This window comes from Periophthalmus magnuspinnatus, chromosome 12 (assembly GCF_009829125.3).
Source record: "Periophthalmus magnuspinnatus isolate fPerMag1 chromosome 12, fPerMag1.2.pri, whole genome shotgun sequence".
Taxonomy (NCBI): domain Eukaryota; kingdom Metazoa; phylum Chordata; class Actinopteri; order Gobiiformes; family Gobiidae; genus Periophthalmus; species Periophthalmus magnuspinnatus.
This window is the reverse complement of record NC_047137.1, coordinates 13,493,367-13,518,922: the sequence shown is the minus strand read 5'-3', so window position 1 is coordinate 13,518,922 and position 25,556 is coordinate 13,493,367. Positions and strand designations below refer to the sequence as shown.

General features: G+C 40.5%; 1 protein-coding gene across 1 annotated transcript in view; it reads left to right on the top strand.

Annotated features, from left to right (window-relative positions):
- Positions 1-25,214, top strand: part of cacna1bb (calcium channel, voltage-dependent, N type, alpha 1B subunit, b) — a 194,469-nt gene extending 169,255 nt beyond the window's left edge. Inside the window, exons 42-52 of the mRNA XM_055225690.1 lie at positions 1,992-2,088; positions 10,482-10,587; positions 11,682-11,789; positions 12,938-13,044; positions 13,429-13,664; positions 17,046-17,169; positions 17,647-17,748; positions 19,312-19,350; positions 22,311-22,509; positions 23,639-23,859; positions 24,599-25,214. Of these exons, the coding sequence (XP_055081665.1) occupies positions 1,992-2,088; positions 10,482-10,587; positions 11,682-11,789; positions 12,938-13,044; positions 13,429-13,664; positions 17,046-17,169; positions 17,647-17,748; positions 19,312-19,350; positions 22,311-22,509; positions 23,639-23,859; positions 24,599-25,069 (1,810 nt within the window). The 3' untranslated portion in view covers positions 25,070-25,214. The remainder of the gene's footprint in view (positions 1-1,991; positions 2,089-10,481; positions 10,588-11,681; positions 11,790-12,937; positions 13,045-13,428; positions 13,665-17,045; positions 17,170-17,646; positions 17,749-19,311; positions 19,351-22,310; positions 22,510-23,638; positions 23,860-24,598) is intronic.
- Positions 25,215-25,556: the final 342 nt, after the last annotated feature.

The window sequence follows — 25,556 nt, the reverse complement described above, 5'->3', positions numbered from 1 at the left end:
GGAATAATGCTCGTGACGCAGGATTTGAACTGTAGAGGGTAGAATAAACAACTTCAGTGGCTAATTATTGGTTCGATCTGAGATGTATTTGTTGCAGCTCAGGCCTTTTAATGATACAGTATATTTCTAAATTGGTTTACTTGAATTATCCTGCTTTGTGTCAGTGTTATAAAGTAGGTTCAATATTATCATTTATTGCAGTGTTTTTCTAGTTGTATATCATGCGGTTTGGGATCCCATCGTAGGAGCTGGAGGAAGTGTCTGGGGTGAAGGAGGTCTGGGAGTCCGTGCTTAGACTGCTGCCCTTGTGACGCAGCCCCAGTTAAGAGGAAAAAATGCTTCAAAATGTGTTATCGTGACAGACCTACATACAGGTCCTTGTGACTGTATCTTAAGATGTTCACTTTAAGTTGACTCGTGTAGAATATGAGAAAACATGGAAGTGAAGGAGGAATCTACATGACAGAGCACAGAAGGGGTCTAAACCAGGACTGTGGATTTACACGAGCTGCTCTGAGCTGTCTGCAGACGCCTAACTCATCCCGGGCTCCGCTCTGTCACGCTGAGGCCCATTACACACATGGAGATAGAGACACAGACAAACCACAGGGTGTACACCGTTTTAAAGATATGAAGGGACACGTGTGATAGAGAAGCACTTTCTTTTTGCATTCGTATACTCAATAAAAGCACCATATTAATAAAAACCCTTCAACCCTTTCATATAACAACTAATCATTTCAAACGTGCTGTACCAGATTTTAACTGTCTTAAAACCATGAAAAACAGAACTCATTTCATTTTAAACAGTTTGCAGTGGTCCAAAGTTATTTCTCACTTACCTTAGACATTCAGAACAACTTAATTATTGACCGTAATGAGTTTATAAGCACTTTTCACAACCAGAGTGAGGTTTTGCCGTCGCGGTAACGGCAACTAGCATGCTAACACTTCCTGATTATCGGACAATAAAGTGGTTTATAATCAGGCAAGGCAAAAAAGCAAGTGCATTTGTTCAGCACGATTTCTACACAAAGTAATTCAAAGTGCTTTATGGATTAAGAAGGACATTAAAATCACAATACAACAAATCATAAAATGAGAATTGAAAGAGAAGAGTGCAAAATAAAAACATCAGGTATAGGTGTTTTTATGTTTGTTTCGTTACTCATGGTTTCTAAAAAGCACCTGATTCTTGGTACCTGATGGTAACTTGGTGACAACGGTTGCTAAGTATTAGTTATATTGAAATTGACCCATATTCAGTATAGTGGAAACTCATCAGTGTTCTGCAAGAAAACAATAAGACACTCACAGAATAGTCACAGTTTTCACATTAATGCAAAATGTTCATCAGTTGAAATGACTTGAATTTGTGTCTTGATTTGTAATTTCAATTATTTAAATCTGAGATTATATTTATGTTGAATAAATATATTTTTCTTAATGCAACAGTGCAACTTTTTAGCCAAAATCAAAGCTTGTTTTGTTTTATTTTTATTATTATTATTTTTTTATTTGGTTGGTTTTATTGCAAATTGAACATTTTTTTAAAACATGTGTCCTGAGAGTGGTCCTGTGGCTTGCATTTCCACAAACCTGACTCTTACTTGACCATCTTCTGATTGTTCCCATGGAAATGTTGCTCCGTTGGCTGTAATATCTATTTCCATGGAGACGTGCCACCTCCAAAAAAGTTACATATTGTACCTTTAAAACATCTGTCAGTGAAGTGATAATTATTGCCCAATTTTCTTTCAGTTTTGCAATGAAATGATCTAAAAGTAAAATATGAAATTTGTCAAATCAATTCAAATCAAGATAAATATTTTGAAGACATTTTAACTGTAAATGTAAATATTGTTATTTCTAAATGTGTTTTAATTGATTTACTAATTTCTTACAGGCTATGCAGCAGCGATGAAACTCACTCCAGTCGAAACAGATGCTAACATATGCTAACTTGCTAACCCTGTGTTGTTGTTTTGCAGCGGGAGAATTTGCTATCGGGACATGTACAAACTGTTGCGCTTTATCTCCCCTCCCCTCGGCCTGGGGAAGAAGTGCCCCAACAGAGTGGCCTATAAGGTTTGAACCAGAACCTCCACTTGGCCCCTCGGCTCCTAATGGGCTCTCCAACCGAAAAATAGCATCGATCCTCCACTAACAAGATGGCAGCTAACCGTGTATGGCCCAAACAATGCTAGCGGTGCGGCTCTGGTGAAGGCATCAGCTGGATGTCAGGGTGATGGGGCTGTGGGCTCATCACTGCAAGGGGGAGGAGAGCGCAGACTGGGCTAGCGTAAACTTAGCATTGTTGTCATTCCGGTTGCTGCCATTGTTTTAGCATGCAGGAGGGCATCTTAAAGGGACAGGCCACTGAAAATGTAGACTTTTAAAGGTTATCAGTGCGTCATTCTCATCGTTTTAGTTAAATGGGTAAAGCAGCAGTATGTTGTGTGAAGTTTTGAGAGTTATCACATATTAAAGGTGCTCTAGCTAGCGCCTAGTTGATGGTATTGCTGTGCCTGGAAAGTTCCACAGTATAGCAATAAACGTATCTATCCCCATCATAGACTGTATTTATAAATGGACATAGCTATAACACGCTAGCTGTCGATAGTCATTGAAGTTTAATAGGTTGTTTATTTTATGTTTTCAGATTTTAATAAAAGTGACTGTTAGCTTTCATCTAGCTAGCATGCAGTACCTTATATTTGTTGTATTGATATTGTAGCTCTGCCCTTATGAGCCTTTTATTGCAGTAATTTTTGACCATATCCATAATGAGAGGAGACAGATAGAAGCCGGAAGGGTTAATAACTGTAATTTTTCTTCCGGAGCACCGTATAATGCCATATAAGAACCATATAAAGCTTTTGACATCCAAAATATCAGAACGTATATGTAGCTGTAATGTAATCATATATAACCTTTGATTTAACATTGTGCCGTGGCGCCGGTGCCATGGTAACGGCGTTAAATAATAAGCCTGACCTATAGATAATTTGCAGTGACATCACGCTGGGGGTGTTGCGCGTGTATGTGTGTGGCGGAATGCTCAGGCGTTACCATGGAGACTCAATGCGCACAGCATGCGAGCGCAGCCGAAAATGTTTTACGATTGTCTAAGATCTCAAGAAAAAATACAAACATCTAATTTTCTGCAGCCTGTGTGATTTTCAACACAAAATTGCTGGCTAATGCTGCGGCTTAATGTTATTTTAGTTTGTTTAACAGCACAAATTAGCTCACCTGTTGTAGTTCAGTACTTTATCGTCATTTTGTATTAAAATAAAGCTCATTTAAAGTCTAACCTAAGTAACAGAACTTCAGACAGAGCAACACCTGCAGTTATTGTTCCTTGTTCACCGGTTATGTCTGGTAAATGTCAAAAAAAGCTCCATTTTCTCATAGAGGTACACATGCCCTTGCTCACCATCGTAGATTATGACATTATCAAGCTCTACAATGTAAACGCAGCCTATTAAGTTATTATAAAGTGGTATCCTTGAACCTGATCATGTGCATATTGCTGCTTTAGAAATGAGATTCGAAAAACTTTCACATTTGACAATATTAAACGTATTTCTTAGTTGGGTTATAGTTTTTCAGATTACTTCAAAAGTCTCAGATTGATGTGGCTGTTCCCTTTAAAGAAACACGCTCTTGGTTTTCAAATGCTCTCCACCAGGACCCTCCCTCCGGCCCGTGCAGAGGAGTCCGTTCATGCATGGTGTTCCCGCAGACAAACCTGGAAACCTTATTAACAAGGCTTTCTGTGTCTCCTTCTTCTCTCATGTGACGGTTTAACCTGCACTTCCTGTCTTGCCGTAAACCCCGCCCCTTTCCTCCTCCATGTTGCCGTGGTGAAGTGGTCGCATCCGTTACCAGGATATGTACCACATGTTCCAGGACATGTCTCCTCCCCTCGGTCTGGGGAAGAAATGTCCGGCGCGAGTGGCCTATAAGGTAGACCCTCACCCATCTCCATAGCAACCATCTGCATATTATATTGTTTTTAAAGGGGAGACACTACAGGCACAGGACGCACTTACACCTACTAAATGTGTTATTACCATGTTAAATTATGTCATTAAAACAACAGCGGCCACAGAGTTACACGGTACATCGAAATGACCGTTTTCTCAAAATACTTTTTACATCCATCGTCCCTTAATAGTGCACTATGTAACTTTTCTAGTAGAGGGTCCACCACCTCCTTGACTCCATGTAAATGTTATTATTTTTTCCTGAAATGTTCTACAGTGTGATATTTAATCAAACTATCTCCATTGATACAAGTAGGCCACATCGCCACGCCGAGTTGCAGGTCAGATCTGTGGAGAAGTGGGGCTACTCGCAGTAAGAGTGCGTGACTTGAGAAATAAAAACGAGATGTATTTGTTGATTGCCATACTGTGGAACATCCAGGCAAAGCAATGACATCACCATGACGCAAGAAGATGGTGGAAAAGTTACACAGTTCATCTTTTAAAGTGGCACCTACACACACCAAACTTTACTATTTTGTACGTGACCAGCAAGGACTACGCCACAACAATGGTACATGATAAAGACGTTTACTGATATGAATAGATGTGGGATGTGGGTTGGGTGGAGACTCAGGATGGGGGTTGAGTACAGGGGCTCAGGACGGGGGCTTTGTCTCCAGCTGAGTCAGGACCCCCGCCTTCCTCCCTGTAGATGGTGAGGTCTTCGGGCCGAAAAATGAAGAGACAGTGAAATTGAAATGATGTGAAGCCAAAGCAGTGAGAGAAAACAGACAGATTGATTTAGTGACCAGAGGGAGTGACGTCGGTTGTATCTACGAAGAAGACAAGACTATTTTTGTAATTTGAAAGAATGAAAACAGATGAGATGGTTACGCCGCACTATGTAACTTTTCTAGTACTTGTCTCCAATCAGATGGCATTGCTTTGGCTAGAATGTTCCACAGATTTAAACATTTTTCAATACTTTTGATAGTAAGAATAGAAGCGAGTGCCACGAACAGATCTAGTTATAGTTCAGATCTGTGGAAAAGCGATCCCACTTGAATATATGCTTTTCACAGTATTATTTTAGCATTAAAACACCTATATTTGAATAAATGCGAGATAGATGAGCTTAATCTCATATTGTAGAACGTCCTAAGTAAAATAATAACATCTGAATGGAGACAAGCAGGTGATTGGAGTTTGAGCAGAAAAGTTACATAGTGAATCTTACTGTATGACGGGAGAACAGGGTCGATTCAGACTAAAATGTAACTACTCTTCTGAATTATTTTATATCAATATGATGCGGAGTACTTTAAGTGTGTACGTGGAAAAGCAGGACTACAATGAACTGTTTGTGTGAAAAGGCAAAATAATTGGCTACACATTTTCAATATGCCACCGTAGACTGTACATATAAATGGACATAGCTAACCTGCTAGCCACCGCGATCTAAATATGAAGTGAGCATGGGCGTGCTTCTGGCTCCATCGACTCCAATTCACTTTCTATTGAAAAATTGTCACGCGTCTCTCTGTACCTACTGCTGTCAGGCTCATTATTTTGTTTGTAAATGTTTGTATTGACCCACTTTACATGACCCTGGGTTTTTTATTTCTTTTGTTATTGTGTCTGTAAATCAAGACACAAACATTAATAACAGAAAAAATCTAGAGGCTTCTTTCCCCGAGGTCGCTCCGTCTGGCATTAGCAACAGGTTTGATTGGCAGCGTTGCTAAGCGCCCACTCTCTGCTAAACCATCGATGCGGGTTGGAAGGGGCGTTTCCTTCAACAGCCTCGCTCTGGATTGGCTCTTTTTTTGCTATGATAATCCTGGTCGGAATTCCAAATATTGAACTCTATATAACTGAACCCTATAACTGCTAGCCTCGATGACCTTCGTTTGGCTGGAGCTGAACGCTGTGGGTGCTCAGTCCACTCCGTTATACCGTCTATGGCTCCCACCAGTATACACATAATTAAAATCGTTTAGATGTGTTCTGAAACAGCCATCACCAGGGTATAAAAACAACTTAAGTATGTTTTCAAAGTGTAAACTGTATTGTTCCATCCAGTTCTCATGTTATTACAATTACTAGTTACTTAGACATTTCCCAAATATTCAAAAGAGCATACATCCAATCTTCCCTCCTCCCATACCTCCAACGGCGACTGTTGCCTGCCCTCCTGCTAGCATCAGCGTTAGACCCGATGCTAGCTCCTCCACAGTGCGCTGAGCTGTCTGAAGCCATCACATCCACGGCCCCACAGCCCTGCTCTGCTCCTGACCGCCTGCGTGCCGTTCATCCGTCTCCAAAAATACCTCTACTTTTGTCAATGGCCCGGCGCACATCCACAGTGACACGGAGCAGAGCGGCTAGCGTTAGCACTGGGTCATACGTGCACGTACACCACCGGCGTTTCACACGGCAGTATCAGAATCATTCTCCAAATATTGTGTGTAATGATTTGACAGCGTTGTTTGGAGGCTGTTCAGTAAATATTAGTCTTAAGAAGTGCGTATGACAGTTTTTTTATGTTTCAGTTAAGTTGCAGTTTGCAGAAGAAAAAAAAGTTGAGAAAGTACATAAAATACAGGAAATAGGCCTACTAATTTGCAAGGAAGGCGTTTTTCTAACAGTTTAAACCTTTATTCAACAAAATAAAGAAGTTATTGTTTTTTGGGTTTTTTACTAATCTAATCCATAGACTGTATACAGAAGTGGATTAATTCCGACAGCGAGTATCATAGCAACCAAAGAGCCAATCAGGAGCAAGGCCCCTTCCCACGGGCACTTAGCAGCGCTGTCAAACAAACCTGTTGCTAACACTAGCGGGAGTGACCTCAGGGAAAGAAGGCGCTTGATTTGTCTCTTTTTAATGTTTATATCTTATGTTACACAATAGTGAAATAAAAACACCAGGATCATGTACAGCGGGGCAATGCGAACATTTTAAGACCAAAATGACGAGCCTGACAACCGCATTTACGCAGAGAGGGTGTCAATGGAGCTGGAAGCGCGGCCATGCTCACTTCCTATTTGGAACGTGGTAGTTAGCAGGCTAGCTATATCCATTTATATACGGTCTAATCTACTCAATGTTGACCCACATTAACATTATGGTTGCTAAGTAACTGTGGCAGATTTACCTCTACGTATTTCACAGCTGCTGCCCGTGTCTAACCAGTAAGTTTTAAAACTGGAAAGAACTGGAATTTTAATAAAATCATACAAATATTCCTGTTAAGTATGTTTTAGTCAGATGAGAAATCAAAATTTTAGGATCATTCACTCGCTATATAACTAGCATCTTACAACTTTATGGGAGATTTGCGGTTTTTCAAAGCAATATTCAAACTTATGAGTGTTGGACCTCATCATTATTAGTTTGACATTGGCTCCACAAACCTGTCGTATTAATCTTATTGTCCAAAGTAATTTCAGTTTACAACCATCATGCAGCCTATTGTTTATTGCATGATTTTGCCATAGATATTGGGTCGTTCGGTCTTTCCTTTAAAAGGCTCTGCACTGTCAAAATATCGTTAAAATGACTTAACGCTAAAATAATCATGTAGGGAGTTTTGAATACATTTCCAATTCCCACTTGGATTAAGAAAAACAATTGCGTTCCCTTGTGGAAAAGAATGTACTGGAAACAAGTCAGGAAATGTTTGAACAATGTCAAATCATTTCAGAAGAATAAGTAAATAAACGGAACTTGTCAAAACTATTTAAATCAAGATTAATATTCAAAATTGGAGTTGTTTTAACTAGCGTGGCTACAGTGCTGCCTCCATTTTAACCCCTGGGTCCTGCGTGACGTGCGCTGTCAACACATGCCCATCAGGCTCTACAATAATCATTACGCTGTGCTGCTAATGATACCACTTTGTTCAAGGCGCTTAATGTGTTACCACTGTGTAATTTAACGAGCTATTTTCATTTCAAACACAACAACACTCCTCTTCTGGTTTCAGTAGGGTCATATACACACCGCTTGTGCATGTGTTGAGCTCATGTTGCAAAGGAAAGACGAGTACCCAGTTGTTTCTTACATGGAATTATGGGAAAAGCTCAAGTCTATTTCATTATTTATTAAAGATGCACATAAAGGGGAAAAAAAAAACTAAAAATGTATCAGCATGAAATTTTAAAATACTCACTTTCAGACACGACAGTAAATGTACTGCTGACGTCGACGCAGGTCCACAGAGGAGACCTGTCTGACATGAGGTGGCGTAGTAGATAGGACTTTAGCCTCATAATAAGAAGGTTGTGGGTTTGGTTCTCGAATTAGGTTGGGCCTATCCAGACACAGGGAAAACAACTTTTACTTTTGTATCTTTTACATATTTACTTTTATATACCCCCAAAACCTCAAACTTTGAAGCAGTTAAAGAATCTATAATGTAGTGAAGTATAAGTATTATTCTCAGTGTATGGACAGAACAGGCCTCATGTGAAAGCTCAGAGCCTCCTCACTGAGCTGCAGAGGCTGCACTAGCACTGATTAATGATTGGACGTGCTAGGGTTTAGGTAGTGACGGTTCAGATCAGAGAGAATTTTTTTAGGTTTAGACCAGACATGCCCAAACTGTGGCCCGGGGACCTAATGCGGCCCTCAAAACAATTTTTCTCCGCCCTCAAGCTTCCAGGTGAATTGTCCCATATTACCTTAAACAGTACTTTTTACTGTACATTTCTGAAAATATACTTTAACAAGCTCATATCAAATATTTAATGTGTCCCACTGAGGATGTAAGCATGAATAAAGATCTAGTGGTTCAGTCTAACTTGTAATAATAACACAGATTTGTAGTATTTACTGTATTTGCGATCAGTCTATGGCCCTCAATCGGCTCTTAGCTTTGTCTGTGTTTTTATATGTGGCCCTTAATGAGAAAAGTTTGGACACCCCTGGTTTAGACCAACTGGATTTCAGTAGTGAAACTGTCAATTCAAGTGATAAACTCACTCTGCTTTTTGATTAGATAATCATCTTCAGAAGCAAAACACAAAATTATAGCATAAAAACATAAGTCAGCATTAGAATTGTTATCAGTAAAAGCTTGATTTCAACATGTTTACCTCTGGAGATACAGCACAGCAGCTCCAAACCTCTACTCAACAAAATGTAACTTCCTTGAACAGCAGCCTCCTTTGGTAAAATGATGATCTGCTGCCATCAGTTACATAACGTTGCGTATATATGGCTGTGCTGTTATTATAATTCTGAGGCAGTATGTGCCAGTGCATGTTGTTAACAGTAGATAAGCTCAGACTTCCACACTGTCCCTGCTACATAATCCTCCTGCAGCAGCGTTTAGCACCAGAGCACGGCTTTTTCACACCATCTTCACTCGTCTCATAGCAACCGCTCCAACGCAACACCACCAGGACCTCACCATCGCTGCAAGAATAGTCTTACCTCGGACAGCACGATACAAGACACTCATTTATGACCGGGGATATGTTTGAAAATGGCAGTATTTTTAATTACTAAGCAGTTTTCGCTTACTACATCTTATGATAATGGACTTTTCAGATATTTTACTCATGCTATAGTTGTCTCCCCTCACCATTTACTCACCCAAGATGTATTTGGAGTGATTCATGCATGTTTGTGCATCCTTTCATCGCTTATTATCAAGACGCCATTTTGCCGATCAACCCTCATTTTCACCGCCACCGGTACACTCCCACTTCTCTGTACTTTCTTCGCTCTCCAGTTTTTTTTTTCTTTAGTGGTGATACACATAAGATTCGACAGTAGATTTTTTTCTTTTATTAAGTCGTCTTGGTTAAATATTGTGATTTAAAATGTACAACTTATGACATAATGATCCACAGGTGTCGTAGATTATAACTAGAGCAGCCACAAGCACAGTAGGTCTTCTTTAACAATCATCATTAAAGCCACATTATGTAACATTTGGACAAAAATAGCATGTTTTTTTTCACTTTGCTTCTGTTTATTGCACTGAAAAACATAAACAGAACATGAAAGTAGGCTTGCATCTTCACAAAACTGATTCTTATTAAGGCTGGAGTAGGGCCTCCTCCTGCTTATCTATCTCCATGGAGAATGTTCCAAAGTATGGTTTTAACTTTCTGTTTCCGTGGAATCATGCAGGTGACATGCCACATCCTGAAAGTTACATACCGTACCTTTAAAATAATTGTATTCCATGAAGTCTTATCCGTCAACATCTCTTTTATTTATTATATTTACAGGATATTAAAATCACAATAGCATTTTGTAATTTTGTCTGAAAACGTAGCTTTTAGGAACATTAAAATTTGAACAGTTTTGCTTCTTGTGTAAAGTTAGCAGCGTGTTTCTTGCTCCTTTTGATTCTCAGCCCTCTGTGTGCCCAGCGGAGCATGTTGTCAGAGGCATAGTGTTTCGTCCATTTTGATTTGAGACAAAAATAAAACCTCTTCTTTCTCTGACTGAGTGCTTCTGTCCCTCAGCGCCTGGTGAAGATGAACATGCCCATCGGGGAGGACTACACCGTGCACTTCACCTCCACCCTCATGGCTCTGATCAGGACCGCGCTGGGCATCAAACTGGCATCAGGTCAGACAATCACAGCTCACTATTCTCTATTAAACATCAGGTCAGCCAATCACAGCTCACTATTCTCTATCAAGCATCAGGTCAACCAATCACAGCTCACTATTCTCTATCAAGCATCAGGTCAACCAATCACAGCTCACTATTCTCTATTAAACATCAGGTCAGCCAATCACAGCTCACTATTCTCTATTAAACATCAGGTCAGCCAATCACAGCTCACTATTCTCTATTAAACATCAGATCAGCCAATCACAGCTCACTATTCTTTATTAAACATCAGATCAGCCAATCACAGCCCCTCGTTATACTCACGTCTAACAGGTCAGCCAATCACAGCTCACAATTCTTTATTAAACATCAGATCAGCCAATCACAGCTCACTATTCTCTATTAAACAGCAGGTCAGCCAATCACAGCTCACTATTCTTTATCAAACAGTAGGTCAGCCAATCACAGCTCTGTATAAAACCATCAGCCAATCACAGCCTCCCATTTTCTATCACACATGAGGTCAGCCAATCACGTCACTGCATGAAACCCTCAGCCAATTATAGCTCAGTATGAAACCCTCAGCCAATCACAGCCCCTCATTGCGCTCATGTCTGTCAGATCAGCCAATCACAGCTCACTATTCTCTATCAAACATCAGGTCAACCAATCACAGCATTGCATGAAACCATCAGCCAATCATAGCTTAGTATCAAACCCTCAGCCAATCACTGCTCACAATTCACTATTAAACATCAGGTCAGCCAATCACCTCAGTGTATGAAACCCTCAGCCAATCATAGGTCAGTATGAAACCTTCAGCCAATCACAAACATCCCCTCAATACGCTCATGTCAGATCAGCCAATCACAGCTCGCTATTCTTTACAAAGCACTAGGGAAGACAATCAGTGCTAGTGCAGCCTCTACAGCTCAGTGAGTGAATTCTGGAGGTTCTGAGCTTTCACATGAGGCCTGTCCATAAACTGAGAATGAGAAACACTTATATATATGTATGTGTGCTCTCTCTGCTTACGGTTTCCATAGGAGATGTGATGTTTAATGCATCGTGTTTAATGCTTTGTGTTTAATGCATCGTGTGCTCAGGAGTCCTGGCTCAGCACCTGTGTGACGCGGAGCTGCGCAGAGAGATCAGCAAAGTGTGGCCCAACCTGTCGCAGAAGAACGTGGACCTGCTCGTCACGCCACACAAGTGTAAGTGTCACACACAGGAGCTTAGGCTGTACAGACATACTCCCTCTAACCACAGTGTAGGCAGTTTAATCCATGCCGATGTCAGTCTATGCTGCCACTGTGTCCTCCAGTGTGTGGATGTGGACATGATTCTTTGATAGAAACATTTAGAGTTTTGAGACATGTGCAGATTGCAAAACACTACTATTCATATACTTACTGTTTTATTAATTTGCTACAGCTGTTAAATCATTAATATCAAAAGAGGAGAACCTAATGGGCATATCTGACTTAGGTACCTGGTTCATTTTGTATCTCTTAGTACTTCTCTTCAAATTAATTCAGTGAAATTTACTCTTGAAATATAAAGTGTTTTACTGATAAATACTTTGTCAAAGTCTATGAAGATGATGTATTTAAACTGTTAATAAAGGGTAAAAAACAAAGCGGAGCTGAGTTAAGTCTGATAAGTTTAATCTAAGAATAAACTGTGAAATTTCAAACTTTTATATGATTATGTTTAAGCTTAACAATATTTGTGATTACAGTGACTGAACACATAATAAGCACATATAAAAGAGATAAACTAATTAAATTAAAAGGTGACAGTATCTGGTTGTAAAGTAGAAATGTCATTACAGTGTTCCATCATAAACTCACTAAAAGTTGAAAATTGATTCATGTATGTTTGAGTAATCCTGTATTGCCCTGTATTGGAGTCGAGTGCTTTCCCACTATCTCTACACACTTTCCTTTACTTACTTGCAATTATTCAAAAGATTTTGGCTCCAGGTACATGGAGAGTTAGAAAAAAATGTTTCATAGCCATTTTTCATAGCTGCTTCCTACTGTGGAAGGCCAACATGAGGCTCTGCAGGTTTGAACAGGAAGTCATTAGACAAGTTTTTATGATTTTGTGTTACAATATAGCTATTTACAATAAACAAACTGTAAATAATGATATACCCAATACTACAAAATACTACAAATAATACTATAATACTTGAAAAAGCAGGATATGTCTTGTATAAGCGTTAATTAAATATATATATAATACTAATATGTCCATCTTTTGGATACATCTGTAGTTCTGACTCTTGAATCAGTTTGATGCTCCTCTGCTGCCCTCTAGTGGACACATGTGTGAACTGTCCCTCCTCTGTTTTCAGATAATGAGCTGACAGTGGGGAAAGTGTATGCAGCACTCATGATTTATGACTACTACAAACAGAACAAGCTCAAGAAACTTCAGGCACTGCACCCCACGGGCCCCCAGGTGAGACACACTCAGTATGGTCAATATGAGAATAAGTGGGTACGGGTGAGTTATATAAATACAGTACTTCTGGTTTTAGCGTAATTTACTTATGTTATGTATATGTTGAACTATCATCCTCAGTTCAATATTTTTTGTTACTCAAGTTAAGTCAAATGTTCTATGTACATCATTGGCATCAGATTTGAAGGATTGTCTTAACTTAGTTTTACATTAGTTTTTTGTCTGGACAAGATCATTCTATTTATTTATTTATTTGTTTTTGTTTGTTTGTTCCCAGAAATAAGAAAGAAAATTAATAAATCTTGCTCCACTGGCAGATAAAATTTAATTGATATGAGAAAGTGACATGTGTTTAATGTGCTGATGTTTGTGATCCCCCAGTGTAAGTTGGGTGTTCTGTTCCGCTCGGTGCTGCCCTTCGCCCACCTCCAGGACATGGACGCCCGGCCCAGACAGCCCCCGCGCTCACCCCCTCCTCCTGAGTCCGAGCCTGGGCCAGAGCCAGAGAAGAGAGCAGAGGAACCAGCCACCATCCCCTCCTCCATCTCCTCCACCATGAGCCCCTCTACCTCCACCGCTGTGCCCTCGTCTGCCACACCCACGGACAGGGGAACCATGTGAGTCACATCTTTAAAATGTACTCACAGTGGTCATTTTGTTGACTCAAATATTTCGTCACAGTTTTCAGTCATGTCATTTTGTTTAGATTAAAACCAACGGTGGAAGAACTACTCAATTTTGTTGCTTAAGTAAAAGTACAGATACCAGAGCAACAGAATACTCAAGAAAAAGTATCACATGAAAAAATCATGAAAAAAGTGCCCATTTAAAAATGTACTTAAAAAGTAAAAAGGAATTTTCGCAGATTTTCAAATCTAATTAAGCTTGAAATGTAGTGATTTTGATGCAGATTTGTGCTGAACTTTGTTCAACAGAAACAATGGAATTGATATTTTGTTGTAGTTGTTTTTATTTGAATATTTTTGTTTGCTCAAACTATAAAGATGTTAAAGATAAACTGGGCATTTTCAGATAAACTGGGCCTTTTCAGCAGGTCAATAATAAAAATACTTTTACTTTTCAGTCCAGCTAAAAAATGTAGTGGAGTAGAAAGTACAGATACCTGCTCTCAAATGTAGTGAAGTAAAAAGTAAAAAGTATCCACTTAAAATAAAAAAGTAAAATTTGTATTTAGGTCCAGTACTTTATTACTTTTACTTTGTTACGTTCCACTGCTGACTAAAACTTGACAGCGGACATAGATATTTTCCCCGACTAGAATTGAGTAGAACTGAGTGAATGAAAGGAGCAAGTGGAGACTAGATCCAAGTTCCACTTTTGAATCCCAGAGCCCCAAACCTGATCATAAACAAACCCCACGCCCAAGAACACGTCTGTTTATCAGAGTTAGTGTTAAACCCCTGGAAATAGGGAGAAAGAATCACAAGAGTAATTTATCATTGTTTCACAGGAGTTTAATGCAGTCATATGAACATTATTTTTACATTGTAACATATTTTTATACTGTAAAATGGTCAACATTGGAAGAACAGCTTTGCCAAACAAAATAAAACATTTACTCTTGGCTATTTCACATATTAATAAGTTCTTATACAAAATAATTGCAGCAGAATATGCTTTTGGCTTTGTAACATTAACTTTTGTAGACACAAAATGGCAGAGTGCAAGTTCATAGGACAGAAAACCATGAGGTCTTAAAACTCCAAAATACAGATGTAAACATTTCTTTAGGTTCAGTTTAACAGTAAAATGTCTTAATAATGTACAAATTACAAGTGTAGAATATGTGGTAACCTTTCACCAATCACTAAAACAAAGGATCTTTATAGTCCATGTTTGCCCATTAGTCCATAAACTCAAGTGCAAACCACATCTGCTGAGTTTAAGCACCACAGTCCAGATCTGAAGACTAGAGAGTCAATAACCAGAACAATTACAGTCTATTGTCTATAAGGAAAAGTCTTAAGTCATCTCTGGAGAAGTTTCTACGGAACAAACTTTGGTCACATAATGCTCAATATCTGACTCCATGTTTGGCCAAAAAAAGCGTTCACGTACTAAAGACACTCAACACTTTGATGGCCCACGTTATTGTGCAGCTCTTCACACACTGTCTTTTTAAACTGTTCTGGCAGGACCAGCTGTTTGTGGGCAGAAGTGGTTCTGTACAGACGGCCATCATTATCTTGCACTAGCTTGTCCCATTCTCTGAACAGACATTTTATTTTTGGACTGAATGTTTCGAGGTCTGTGGTCAGTGTGTTTGAGTGTGTTTGTTTACACTGTAATACAGGACTAATAACAGGGTCAGGCTTTTGTTCTTGGCTTAACTGTTCTTTTGGTGTGGGTGTGAGTGATGCTTTAGCTGACTCAACGTGCTGTGACTGACATGGCTGCTGCTGCTGATCAGGTCCATGTAGCTTTTGAATCTCGATGGCCTGAACTACACCTGCAATGGAGTCAGGAGGAAATTCTACACAGTCTTTTATTAGTGTCTCCACATCAAGGGGCAGTCTTAATAAAGCATCAGTATTTGTGGATTGTTGTCACTAAACACAGTGAATATTTGGGCATAGAATCTCTAGAAGTCGTCTCTAAATTTGTCTGTGATGGCCCACTTTAAAGTTAAAACATCTAGCTCGCCTGCGTGGACATAGTAGTTCTTCTGAGCTGCTGTTTTAACGTGTGCGAGCCATTAATAACACGCAGTTTACCATTTTGTCTTTGGTACAGCCCTGCTCCTAGTCCCTTGTGTGAAGCGTCGGTGTGTACGATTAATGGCTGTGTGAAGTCTGGGAAACCGAGCACTGGCGGGTTGAGCAAACAGTCTATTAGCTCCTCGAATGTGCTTTGGTGTTGGTCCGTCCACTCTATTTGTTTTGTTGAGGAGACAACTGGACTGGCTTTCTTTTTGTCTTTTGTTTTGTCTTTGTCACTGTTGTCGTATTTAATTTCGGTGTGTCTTGGTACTGGAAAAGTCTTTAATGCGTTGCCTGTAGTGACAGAAGGTCTAAAATCTTTCTGAGCTGACCATCGTTTTGTGGTTTGACATCCTTAAGTGCTTTTACTGCTTAAGAAATCTGCAGGATCGACTCTACTGCCCTCTGCTGACACTATCCTGCCGAAGTAGCGCACACCGGATGTAAAAATGTCACACTTGCTTGGCTTAAGTTTGATAAAAGTCTCTTAGTCGCTGGAGAACTTTACTCACATCCTCCACATGATCATCACCGAGTCCATCCAGACACACCTTCATGAAATGCGTTGAAAAAGATGCTCAAATAAATCAAAATATATTTTCTGGTAGCTAAAAACTGGGTACTGTTGATAGTTTTCAACATTCCCTGCGAGTGTGATGCTAACTGTAGGCTCTGCTCTGTCTGAGGCTTTGTTAGACTTTAATCTGAGTGGATTTTTACACAATCTGACTTTAAAGTACTGACTAAACTGGTATTACAGTCTCAAACGACCTTTTTGTTGAAAATAAAACACCTAAACAGAAACATGAACGCTCGTATTGATCACAGGCTCCTGAAAATGTGCTGTTTAAATCCTTTTTGTAATTATTCTTGAGTTTTCAGACGATCTAAAACTTATTTTGCTGTGTTTGCTTATGTGTGCATTGTGTCACTATGGTAACCTCTGAACATTCTACCATACACATACATGCAAAACACCCCCAATGTGATGTCACTGCAAAGTAATGGATTTAGTCACGGATTTAACTTTTGGATTTAATTTTTGTCGACTAAAACTTAACCAAAACTAAACAATAATTTGGTAAAATCTTGACTAAAACTTATTAAATCAAAATATAAAAAATAAATAAAGAAAAAAATGTAAAGAAAAAAATCAAGGCTGCTTAGCAAAGTTATTTATTTATTTTTATTTTTATTTTTTTTTTAATATGCTGTGTTCCAGTTTTCTTGTGGATCAATCGACATAACAGCTATTAACTCATATGTGATTTTATGCAGACAACCACAGAGAATCAAACACTCCCAGTCTGGAGATGTGTGTCAGACCACCCAGGGGCCCAGGGTCAGGAGACGACTGCAGAGGGGCCAGTCCGAGGACGTGCCCTCCTCCACCAGACCTCAGGTACACACAGACTGCACACGCCTCTACAGCTCTGTGTACATCACCACGGACACATTCAATAGAGAGAAATACTGTATCTATATCAGAAGTAGCACCGTCTTCTGCTAAAGATCCTGTCTCCACTTCTGGACACACTCAAAATAGACGTATATGTGTTGACAAATGTGTAAATGAATGTGTCAAGAAGCATGTGGGACTGAGCGCTGATGGGGTGATGGGCAGGAGCTCCAGCCTGAGGGGAGGAGAAGTGGGTGAGCAAAGGCTGAGCAGATAATATAACCCTGATGATGAAGTGTGTGCTTTAGTCTTGAGCCTGTAGACGTCAAACAGACAAATACATGTGATTATCTGTGATTATCTGTGATTATCTGTGGAAATGAAGCTGTTAATTCAGTGCAGGAAATAATTAAATCAATGACCAGTCCTCAGTTTGTGTTCAAGTCTCCTCTGGTGAAACATCATGTCCTGGTGTTGTAGGAGGTGGTGGAGATAAAGCCGGTGGAGTCGGACTCAGAGGGTTATCCTGTTCTGGAGGGTCAAAGAGCAGCGTCACTGCCACGCCTCAACGCTGAGTACTACGTAAGATACTCACTGTACTACATGTGCCTCAACGCTGAGTACTACGTAAGATACTCACTGTACTACATGTGCCTCAACGCTGAGTACTACGTAAGATACTCACTGTACTACATGTGCCTCAACGCTGAGTACTACGTAAGATACTCACTGTACTACATGTGCCTCAACGCTGAGTACTACGTAAGATACTCACTGTACTACATGTGCCTCAACGCTGAGTACTACGTAAGATACTCACTGTACTACACGTGCCTCAACGCTGAGTACTACGTAAGATACTCACTGTACTACACATGTGCCTCAATACTGAGTACTACATAAGATACTCAATGTACTACATGTGCCTCATTGCTGAATACTATGTAAAATACTCACTGTATTACACATGTGCCTCAACACTGAGTACTCTGAAAAATACTCACTCCTGTTCACATGTGCCTCAATACTGAGTACTTCGTAAGATACTTGGTGTATTACACATGTGCCTCTATACTGAGTACTTCATAAGATACTTGGTGTATTACACATGTGCCTCTATACTGAGTACTTCATAAGATACTTGGTGTATTACACTTGTGCCTCAATACTGAGTACTTCGTAAGATACTCTTTGTTGTATGACATTTCACTTAGAGGGCGTAGAGTTTTCTCGTACTTACTCTGGACCACGTTGCTCATTTCTGTCACAGTATACATTTATTTATTTATTTAATAGTATACATTTATATGACTGATTGTGACGGGAAGGGCATCTGGTGTAAATACCTGCAAAATCACCCAACAACTGGCAAACTTCATTGAAAGAGTTTGATTCAGTATATTTGTCATTTTTGTCCAACATTATTCTGCTGTGAGAGATTTGGTAAAACAAAACCATGTTAAAAATGTCCTTTGTTTTGAATCAAAGCTGCATTTGTTTGTCCACAGCATTTGTCTGTCGAGTCTTCCGTGAGCATAAAGAGCTAATTAAAGAATTTATTGACCAGCTAACAAAAAAAACCTTTGGACACACATAGACCTGTCACAATAATTACTATACCGAGTTATTGTTTAATACATGATAGAAGAAACAATCATTTTTGAGGGTCTGTATTGATCGTGGGGACTTTTTCTTCGCACTAGAGGAGAACGTTTTGTTAATTTTCTGTTCTACGATAAAATTTGAGCTCTAGACAGTTGAATAAATGACTAATTATAGATACAAACTTTGTAGTAAGAGTTTCATTCGTCTGTGTATTTATTGCAGCTCATGTTTTTAACCATATTATAGATTTAGAAAAGCTTTTTGGGGATAATGTCAGTGTTATAAATTAGTTTCAATATTATCATTTATCGTCTATATTTACTTCAGCAATATATCGAACACTTACAAACTCTGTCCTGTTGGGTTATTATAAAACCGTCATTGAGATAGTTTAATAAAAGATGAAATAATTAATTAATATTGCCCAGTGTAGTATCTTCTGACTCCTTCCAGCCTCTCTGTCCTGTCTCTTGTCTCTCGCCACTCCTCGCTAACCCGTTTTGAAGCTAACATTGTCCCCTCCTCTGGTCTGTCCCATAGCGGAATCTCCCCCGACACAGCCCTGGGACCCAGCTGGCAGTATGTACCACCTGTCCTCCACCTGTCCTCTTCCTGCCCCTCCTCTCTCTCTCTTGTTGTGTGTTCCTGCTCCCTCGTTCTACTTCTCATCTGTGTGACATTAATATTAATACTTTACTTTGGTTCATCGTTGGAGTTTTCTTTTTACGATGTGGTGGAAGGTGGCCGCTTGTGTGAGTGTGGAAGCAACCCAGTCTCTGAGAAAACCACAAAAAGAAGTTATTAACTATGTATTTATTCCGTAATAGTGCACAAAAATATAAACTCACGCCTTTCAGAATGATGAGAAATTACAATCATTACCAAAGCGACTACCCATTTAAAATAAAATACGGTCTTTTTTGAATGAGTCCTCAAACTGTTGCATATTACAACAAGCTGAAACTCATTAGTAGATACATAACAATTAGATATTTACAGTCTAACATAGCGCAGATTTACAGATTGACTTAATAATTACGCTACTTAAAGGTCCCATATTACACAAAATTGACCCTTGTGAGCTTTAAGTCATGTTCTAATGCTGTTACCTCCTCAAAAACATCTGGAGTTGTGTTTAGTTTCATTCACACATGTTTGAGTATCTCTTTATTATTAGTCTCGCTACATCTCCAAAGCTCAAAATGCTCAGTTCCACCTTGTGATGTCATGATGTCGTAACGTCTGACAGGAGGGACCAAAAAGACAGAACTCGGGGAAAGGTTTAATTTATTTACAGAAGTGCAAAGTGCAAAATGACGGTAGATCAATCAGCGAGTCGAGAGCGGGGTGTTTGCCGTGGTCCGGGGGTAGAGCGGGAGCAGCAGAGTCTGAGACGGGACGGACAGTACAGGTAAAGAAGAGCAGGGTCGGAGATGGGAGAGCTGAGCGGGTCCAGGGAGCGAGATCTGGTGAGGAGCGAAAGCATCCGATTTAGCGAAGTCAAAAAGCGCAAAAACATGAACTGAGCCAAGCAGGGAGTACTACAAAGATACACAGACGATCTGGCGCTGAGTGTCAGGTCCTGGCTCCTCTTATCCTCCCCGGGTGCAGCTGATTGTAGATTAGCTCCAGGTGTGAACGGGAGGAACCGAGATCTCCGCCCCAGCTGCAGGTTCAGACACAGAAGGGAGGGGGGAAAGTGCAGAAAAAAGGACAGCTACCTTTTGTCTTTTGTTCAGTAGAGATTTAATTATTCAGATGATTCTAGTGTTGGCGTATGGAGTTTAAAAACACAGTGAAAATGCAATTGCACTTCCTGTATTACCACATGACATCATAAGGTGGAACAGCTCATATTGTGTTTGAGAGAAGAACTAAACGTGCAGGGTTTGTGTGTTAAACGTGTGATTAAAACAAAGCAAAACTCCAGGTATGATTTTGATAAGGAAACGACATAACAGATCAGAAAATAGTGTAATATGGGCCCTTGAAGCAAACTTGGCCTGGTTAGTACTTGGATGGGAAACCTGGTGCCACAGTGGGACAGCAGTGGGCTTAGTGTAGTTCACCCACTTTGTGTAGTATAAACTTGACGTCAGCATCAGTCGACACCAAGGCAACATGTCAATATTTATGGAAGCCTTGACAAGATTGTGTGAAAAGTCCTTGCTCCGTCATCGTAGACATAGACCGGTGAATCAGCAGACTGGGTTGGGAGCAGTGTGTGCTTTTGTGAGTTGTGCTTATACTAACTTTCTTTCTTTCTTTTTGTTCTAGTCTAATCTAATCATGTGTATTTGAAGCCAGTCTTAAATGTGTGTTATTTTCACTTCTCGATTAATAATTCAAAGTGGAACAGCTCACATCTTAAGACTGGATATTGAATATACTTTACTTTACTTACTTTACTATGATAAATATTTTATGTGTTGTGATGGTACAGTATTCTTTTTTCTGGTTTTACTGGTCAGTTGCTGAATCTGGGGAAGGTGTTGAATGTATCACAGTTTAGTGTCAAATTACACAATTAAATACTTCTTGATCAGTATCGGGACATTGTCAGAAGTAATCTTTAGGAACTTTTGAATTTCTGGAGTGAAAGGAGAAGGGATGCTCTTGCACATCATCAAATCAAGTTACCGTTTTATCATTCTTGTAAAATATGATGGTGCAGATAGTTAAAGTGACAGGTCTGTAATCCCTCAGTTGTCCAGGTAACTTCTTGTCCAGCTGATTTGACATTTTCTTTTACTTTAATCGTTAAGAAGACTTGAAACTGAACGACTTTGGTCTTTATTTGTGCTCATTTACATTAATCTGGCTAACAAAATTAATCCTCACACACATATTTGTACGAGAATCCATCTTGGCATGCTCCCGCTAGTGTGATTGTCCAGTTAACCAGTGATTCAGATCAGTCACAGGGGCAGCATCGCGGTCTGGGCCGAAGCCAAAAGGAAGCGCTCAAACCAAACCAAAACAGCGACTACAGACGTACTTCATCTTGTGCATTTGTAGAGGGAAATGTGTGCTTTTCTCTCAGTTGGATTTAAACAAAGTTAGGTTTTTTTGGCTTGTTTCTCTGTTGTGGCGCTTCGACCAATCAGATTTAAATACTCGCCTTTTCCGTAGACATTCGAGATTGATAAACGTGCAAAACTCAATTCACAGTGGCACATATCAGTCTGGTGTTGAGCTAAGTTTCACTGACTTGGGACTTGAAGCTAAAACATGACACTGAAAACAATTTGCTAAAGTTTGGGACTAAATTTACACTAGACCAGGATTAAACCAGGACAGTGTGTCATTCTGAACTGAACTGTGATGATCAGCACCTGACCCGTTTGAACTAACCTGCTTTATTTTGATCATTTATCTATAATTTGTATAATCTGTGCTGTTTTCTTTGGTAACTCTAACACTTCTGCCGGCTCAAAGCTCCTGTGCAGCAGTCGTGTTGTGATTGTGCCGTCTTTTGGGTGGAACTGTCTTTTGTCTCTGCACGTGTTCTACTCTCACATGTCCTTTGTGTCCATCAGCCCATCGTAGACCTGAGCCCGGTGAGGCGATCCGCGTCCTCCCTGGCTCCACAGCGCCCCCCTGAGCTCTCACTGGGGGAGTACGACCTGCAGCGGGTGGAGCAGACGGAGGGCAGAGGGCATTATCACCATCACCGCTGCCAGAGGAGGAGAGAGAGGGAGAGGAGGCAGAAGTCACTGGAGCAGATGGACGCGCCTGGTATGAGACACACTATGTTATGATCGAGGTGATAATGTTTTACACACACACACACAAATCCTGCATATTTAGTTCTTCTCTGTTCCACCTTGTGATGTCATGTGGTGATACAGGAAGTGCTCCATTGTGTTTTTAAACTCCATGCACCTTCACTAGAATCATTTGGATGTTTTCAGCCCTGGAATTTCAAATCTTTACTGAGCAAAAGCTAAAAGTTCTTAGCTCATAACTTAAAAACTACCACTTCATGACATCACAAGCTGGCTTAGCACCAAAGTACAGCTCTGACATGTTTGTGCCTTATGAACCATCTCACACTCTGAGGACTTCAGCGACCGGCCTCCTGCTGGTGCCCAGAGTCCAGTCTAAACCAGGACTACACCAGGACTAAACCAGGACTACACCAGGACTAAACCAGGACTAAACCAGGACTAAACATGGGAAATCAGCATTTCAGTTCTATGCAGCCAAAACCTTGAACAGTCTTTCTTAAGATGTGAGACAGGCCTCCACTTTGACAATGTTTGACTGAAAGGTTTTTATTCTTCACTTTCTCTTTGAATTACTCAGTGTATGAATTGTGCTACACAAATTAACTTGCCTTCTACCACCAAATTGCTACCACCATTACTATACTTTTTCATACAATCAGTTTAAGCTGTGTCAGCTGTGAAGTACAGACCCACAGCATCACGGGCAAAACATGAAGTGTAAGTAAGAGACACTTTGGCTCCATCTTCTGGTTAGTTGTATACTGCAGAATAAGATGTATTGAATTTAATAAGGAAAATGTATCTGATAGATAGAAACGTAATAGCAAATCACTCCCAGTCAGTCTAAATATAATAGATAGTCAAATGGTCCTTTAATAACTGCTCTACAGAGGCTTTATAGATGGGGTGATTCTGTTGACTAATTTGGGCCATAGAGAACATGAAACAGAGGTTAGGTAAGCCTCAATAATGTATTTGGAGCTTTAGGATAGACTTGTCTGTTAGTAGTAGTAATAACAGTAGTACTTATAGTAGTATCACAATCAAATGACTCACTCCATAGTTACATTTTAGGTTGTGAGCAGCTACTACTGTTCTACTAACACCTCTGCCCTACTCCCTGCCGTATACTGTAGGTCCGTTTCCAGAGGAGCCGGGAGAGGGCGGGTTGCGGGATAGGGCCAGAGATCGTGAGCGCAGTCGTCCCGCTGAGAGGAGGCACCACTCTTCAGCCGGAGAGAAGCAGAGGTACTACTCCTGTGAGCGCTATGGCAACAGAGAGCCCTCCCACACCCGCTCAGCCGGACCCAGCTGTACCACCTCACCGGGGGAGGGGCCCGACCCATACCTCAGACAGGTCTGGAATTATATATATTTATGGTCTCTTTCTGAAGTTTTTTATTGTAACTTTTGAATAGATTTATTGGCTATTAAGAAATACTGGGTGATGGGAAGAATACTTTAATGATGGATTTAGTTACAGAATATGCCATACCTGCATTGAAATCATTTGTAATTGTGTTTATTTATCACTAATTAGAGAAGGAAAGATCACATACCCACTCACCAGAAGAGCAGAGAGAATATCAGGCTCTAGGCTCCGTGTGTTTACATCTCCATAATTGTACAGGTTAGCAGCAACTAGTGCTACATGCTAGCGGTGTTTTCACGTTTGTAGAAGTGAGTAAATGAAAAAGACACAGACGGTCCCGTTCACAGCAAAGTTCTTCTGCTGTTAATATTTACTGTTGGTCACAAAGGTTGATCATAGACGCAGCGAGAGAAGGGCTCACTCTGCACCAAGACTCCCAAATATCAGACAGACTATATCAGTCACAGCTCGTCTTTGGTCGTCCAAAGGTTCTAAGTTTGTTTATCTTTGTCCTGGTCTCATTCTAAGACCTACGAACCACCATTTTTAGTTACGGCTCAAGATTTTCTCCACGATCACAATCTTGATCGCAGATGAATCATCATCAAGTTTCGTAATTATTTTTCTTAAATACGTTGGAGGCGGGGATTTTTTTTTAATTCTTCACATTATTTTGAAGTATGTAATAAAAAAACCATAACCTTCTCTTCCTCTACCTCTGCAGCTCAGACCCGGGACCCTCCCTCCTGCTCTGAGCTCCACAACAGGGCGAGGCAGACGTCAGCTCCCCCAGACCCCCCTCACCCCTCGGCCCGGAGTGGCTTACAAGACGCCCTCCACCCTGCCCTCCCCTCTGCCCTCCACCGCCCTCACCACGGGACACTCACCCCGCCCCAGCCGAGGACAGTCAGAGCACGAGCGCTTACTGGGCCCCCGTGAGGACACCTGCATCGGCTCCGACCCCAACCCACACAGAGAGGCCGCGTCCCGCTCTGAGGACACGCAGGACTTCCAGGAAGCAGTAGGCAGCCACACTTCAGGGCGACCCCCCAACAGGACCACCCCCACTGGGTCATCGGCCGCAGGAGGGGTCCCCAACGGATACCACTTTACACTAGGGGTGAACTCTGCACCCAGTCCCACGGGCAGAGGGACGGGAGCACTCAGGGACAGAGAGGACAAGGACTGGTGCTGACGAGACACTATGGACGAACACTGAGTTAGATACTGCATTGGCTTGTGTGCTGAAGAAGACGCCATATTGAACAGGGCAAAGTGAATTCTGTACTCTGGCTTTGTGGTACCTGTCCAGTACGGCGTCGGCATAGCAACGCAATATCGACATGGTATATGCGTGAAAGTAGCAGTGGGTTTAAGTGAGGAAAAAGCCAGTCCAAAACAGAAATCATTCCAACTTTATAAAGTGATTTTTTTTTAGATAAAACTTCTCTGATAATCCCCCTTTATTGCACTGACGTCAAAGCACATCAAGTATTTTGCCTTGACTTGTAAAAACAGCCAAAACTCTCTCATTCCTGTGATATTTTAGTTAAAGAACACATATTATGCAAATTGTACTTTTGTGAGTTTTTAACCCTCATCAAAAACATCTGGATTTGTTGTATTTTTGCTTCAGTCACGCTAATTTTGGGTTTTTAGAACAGTTAACTTACATTAATCCA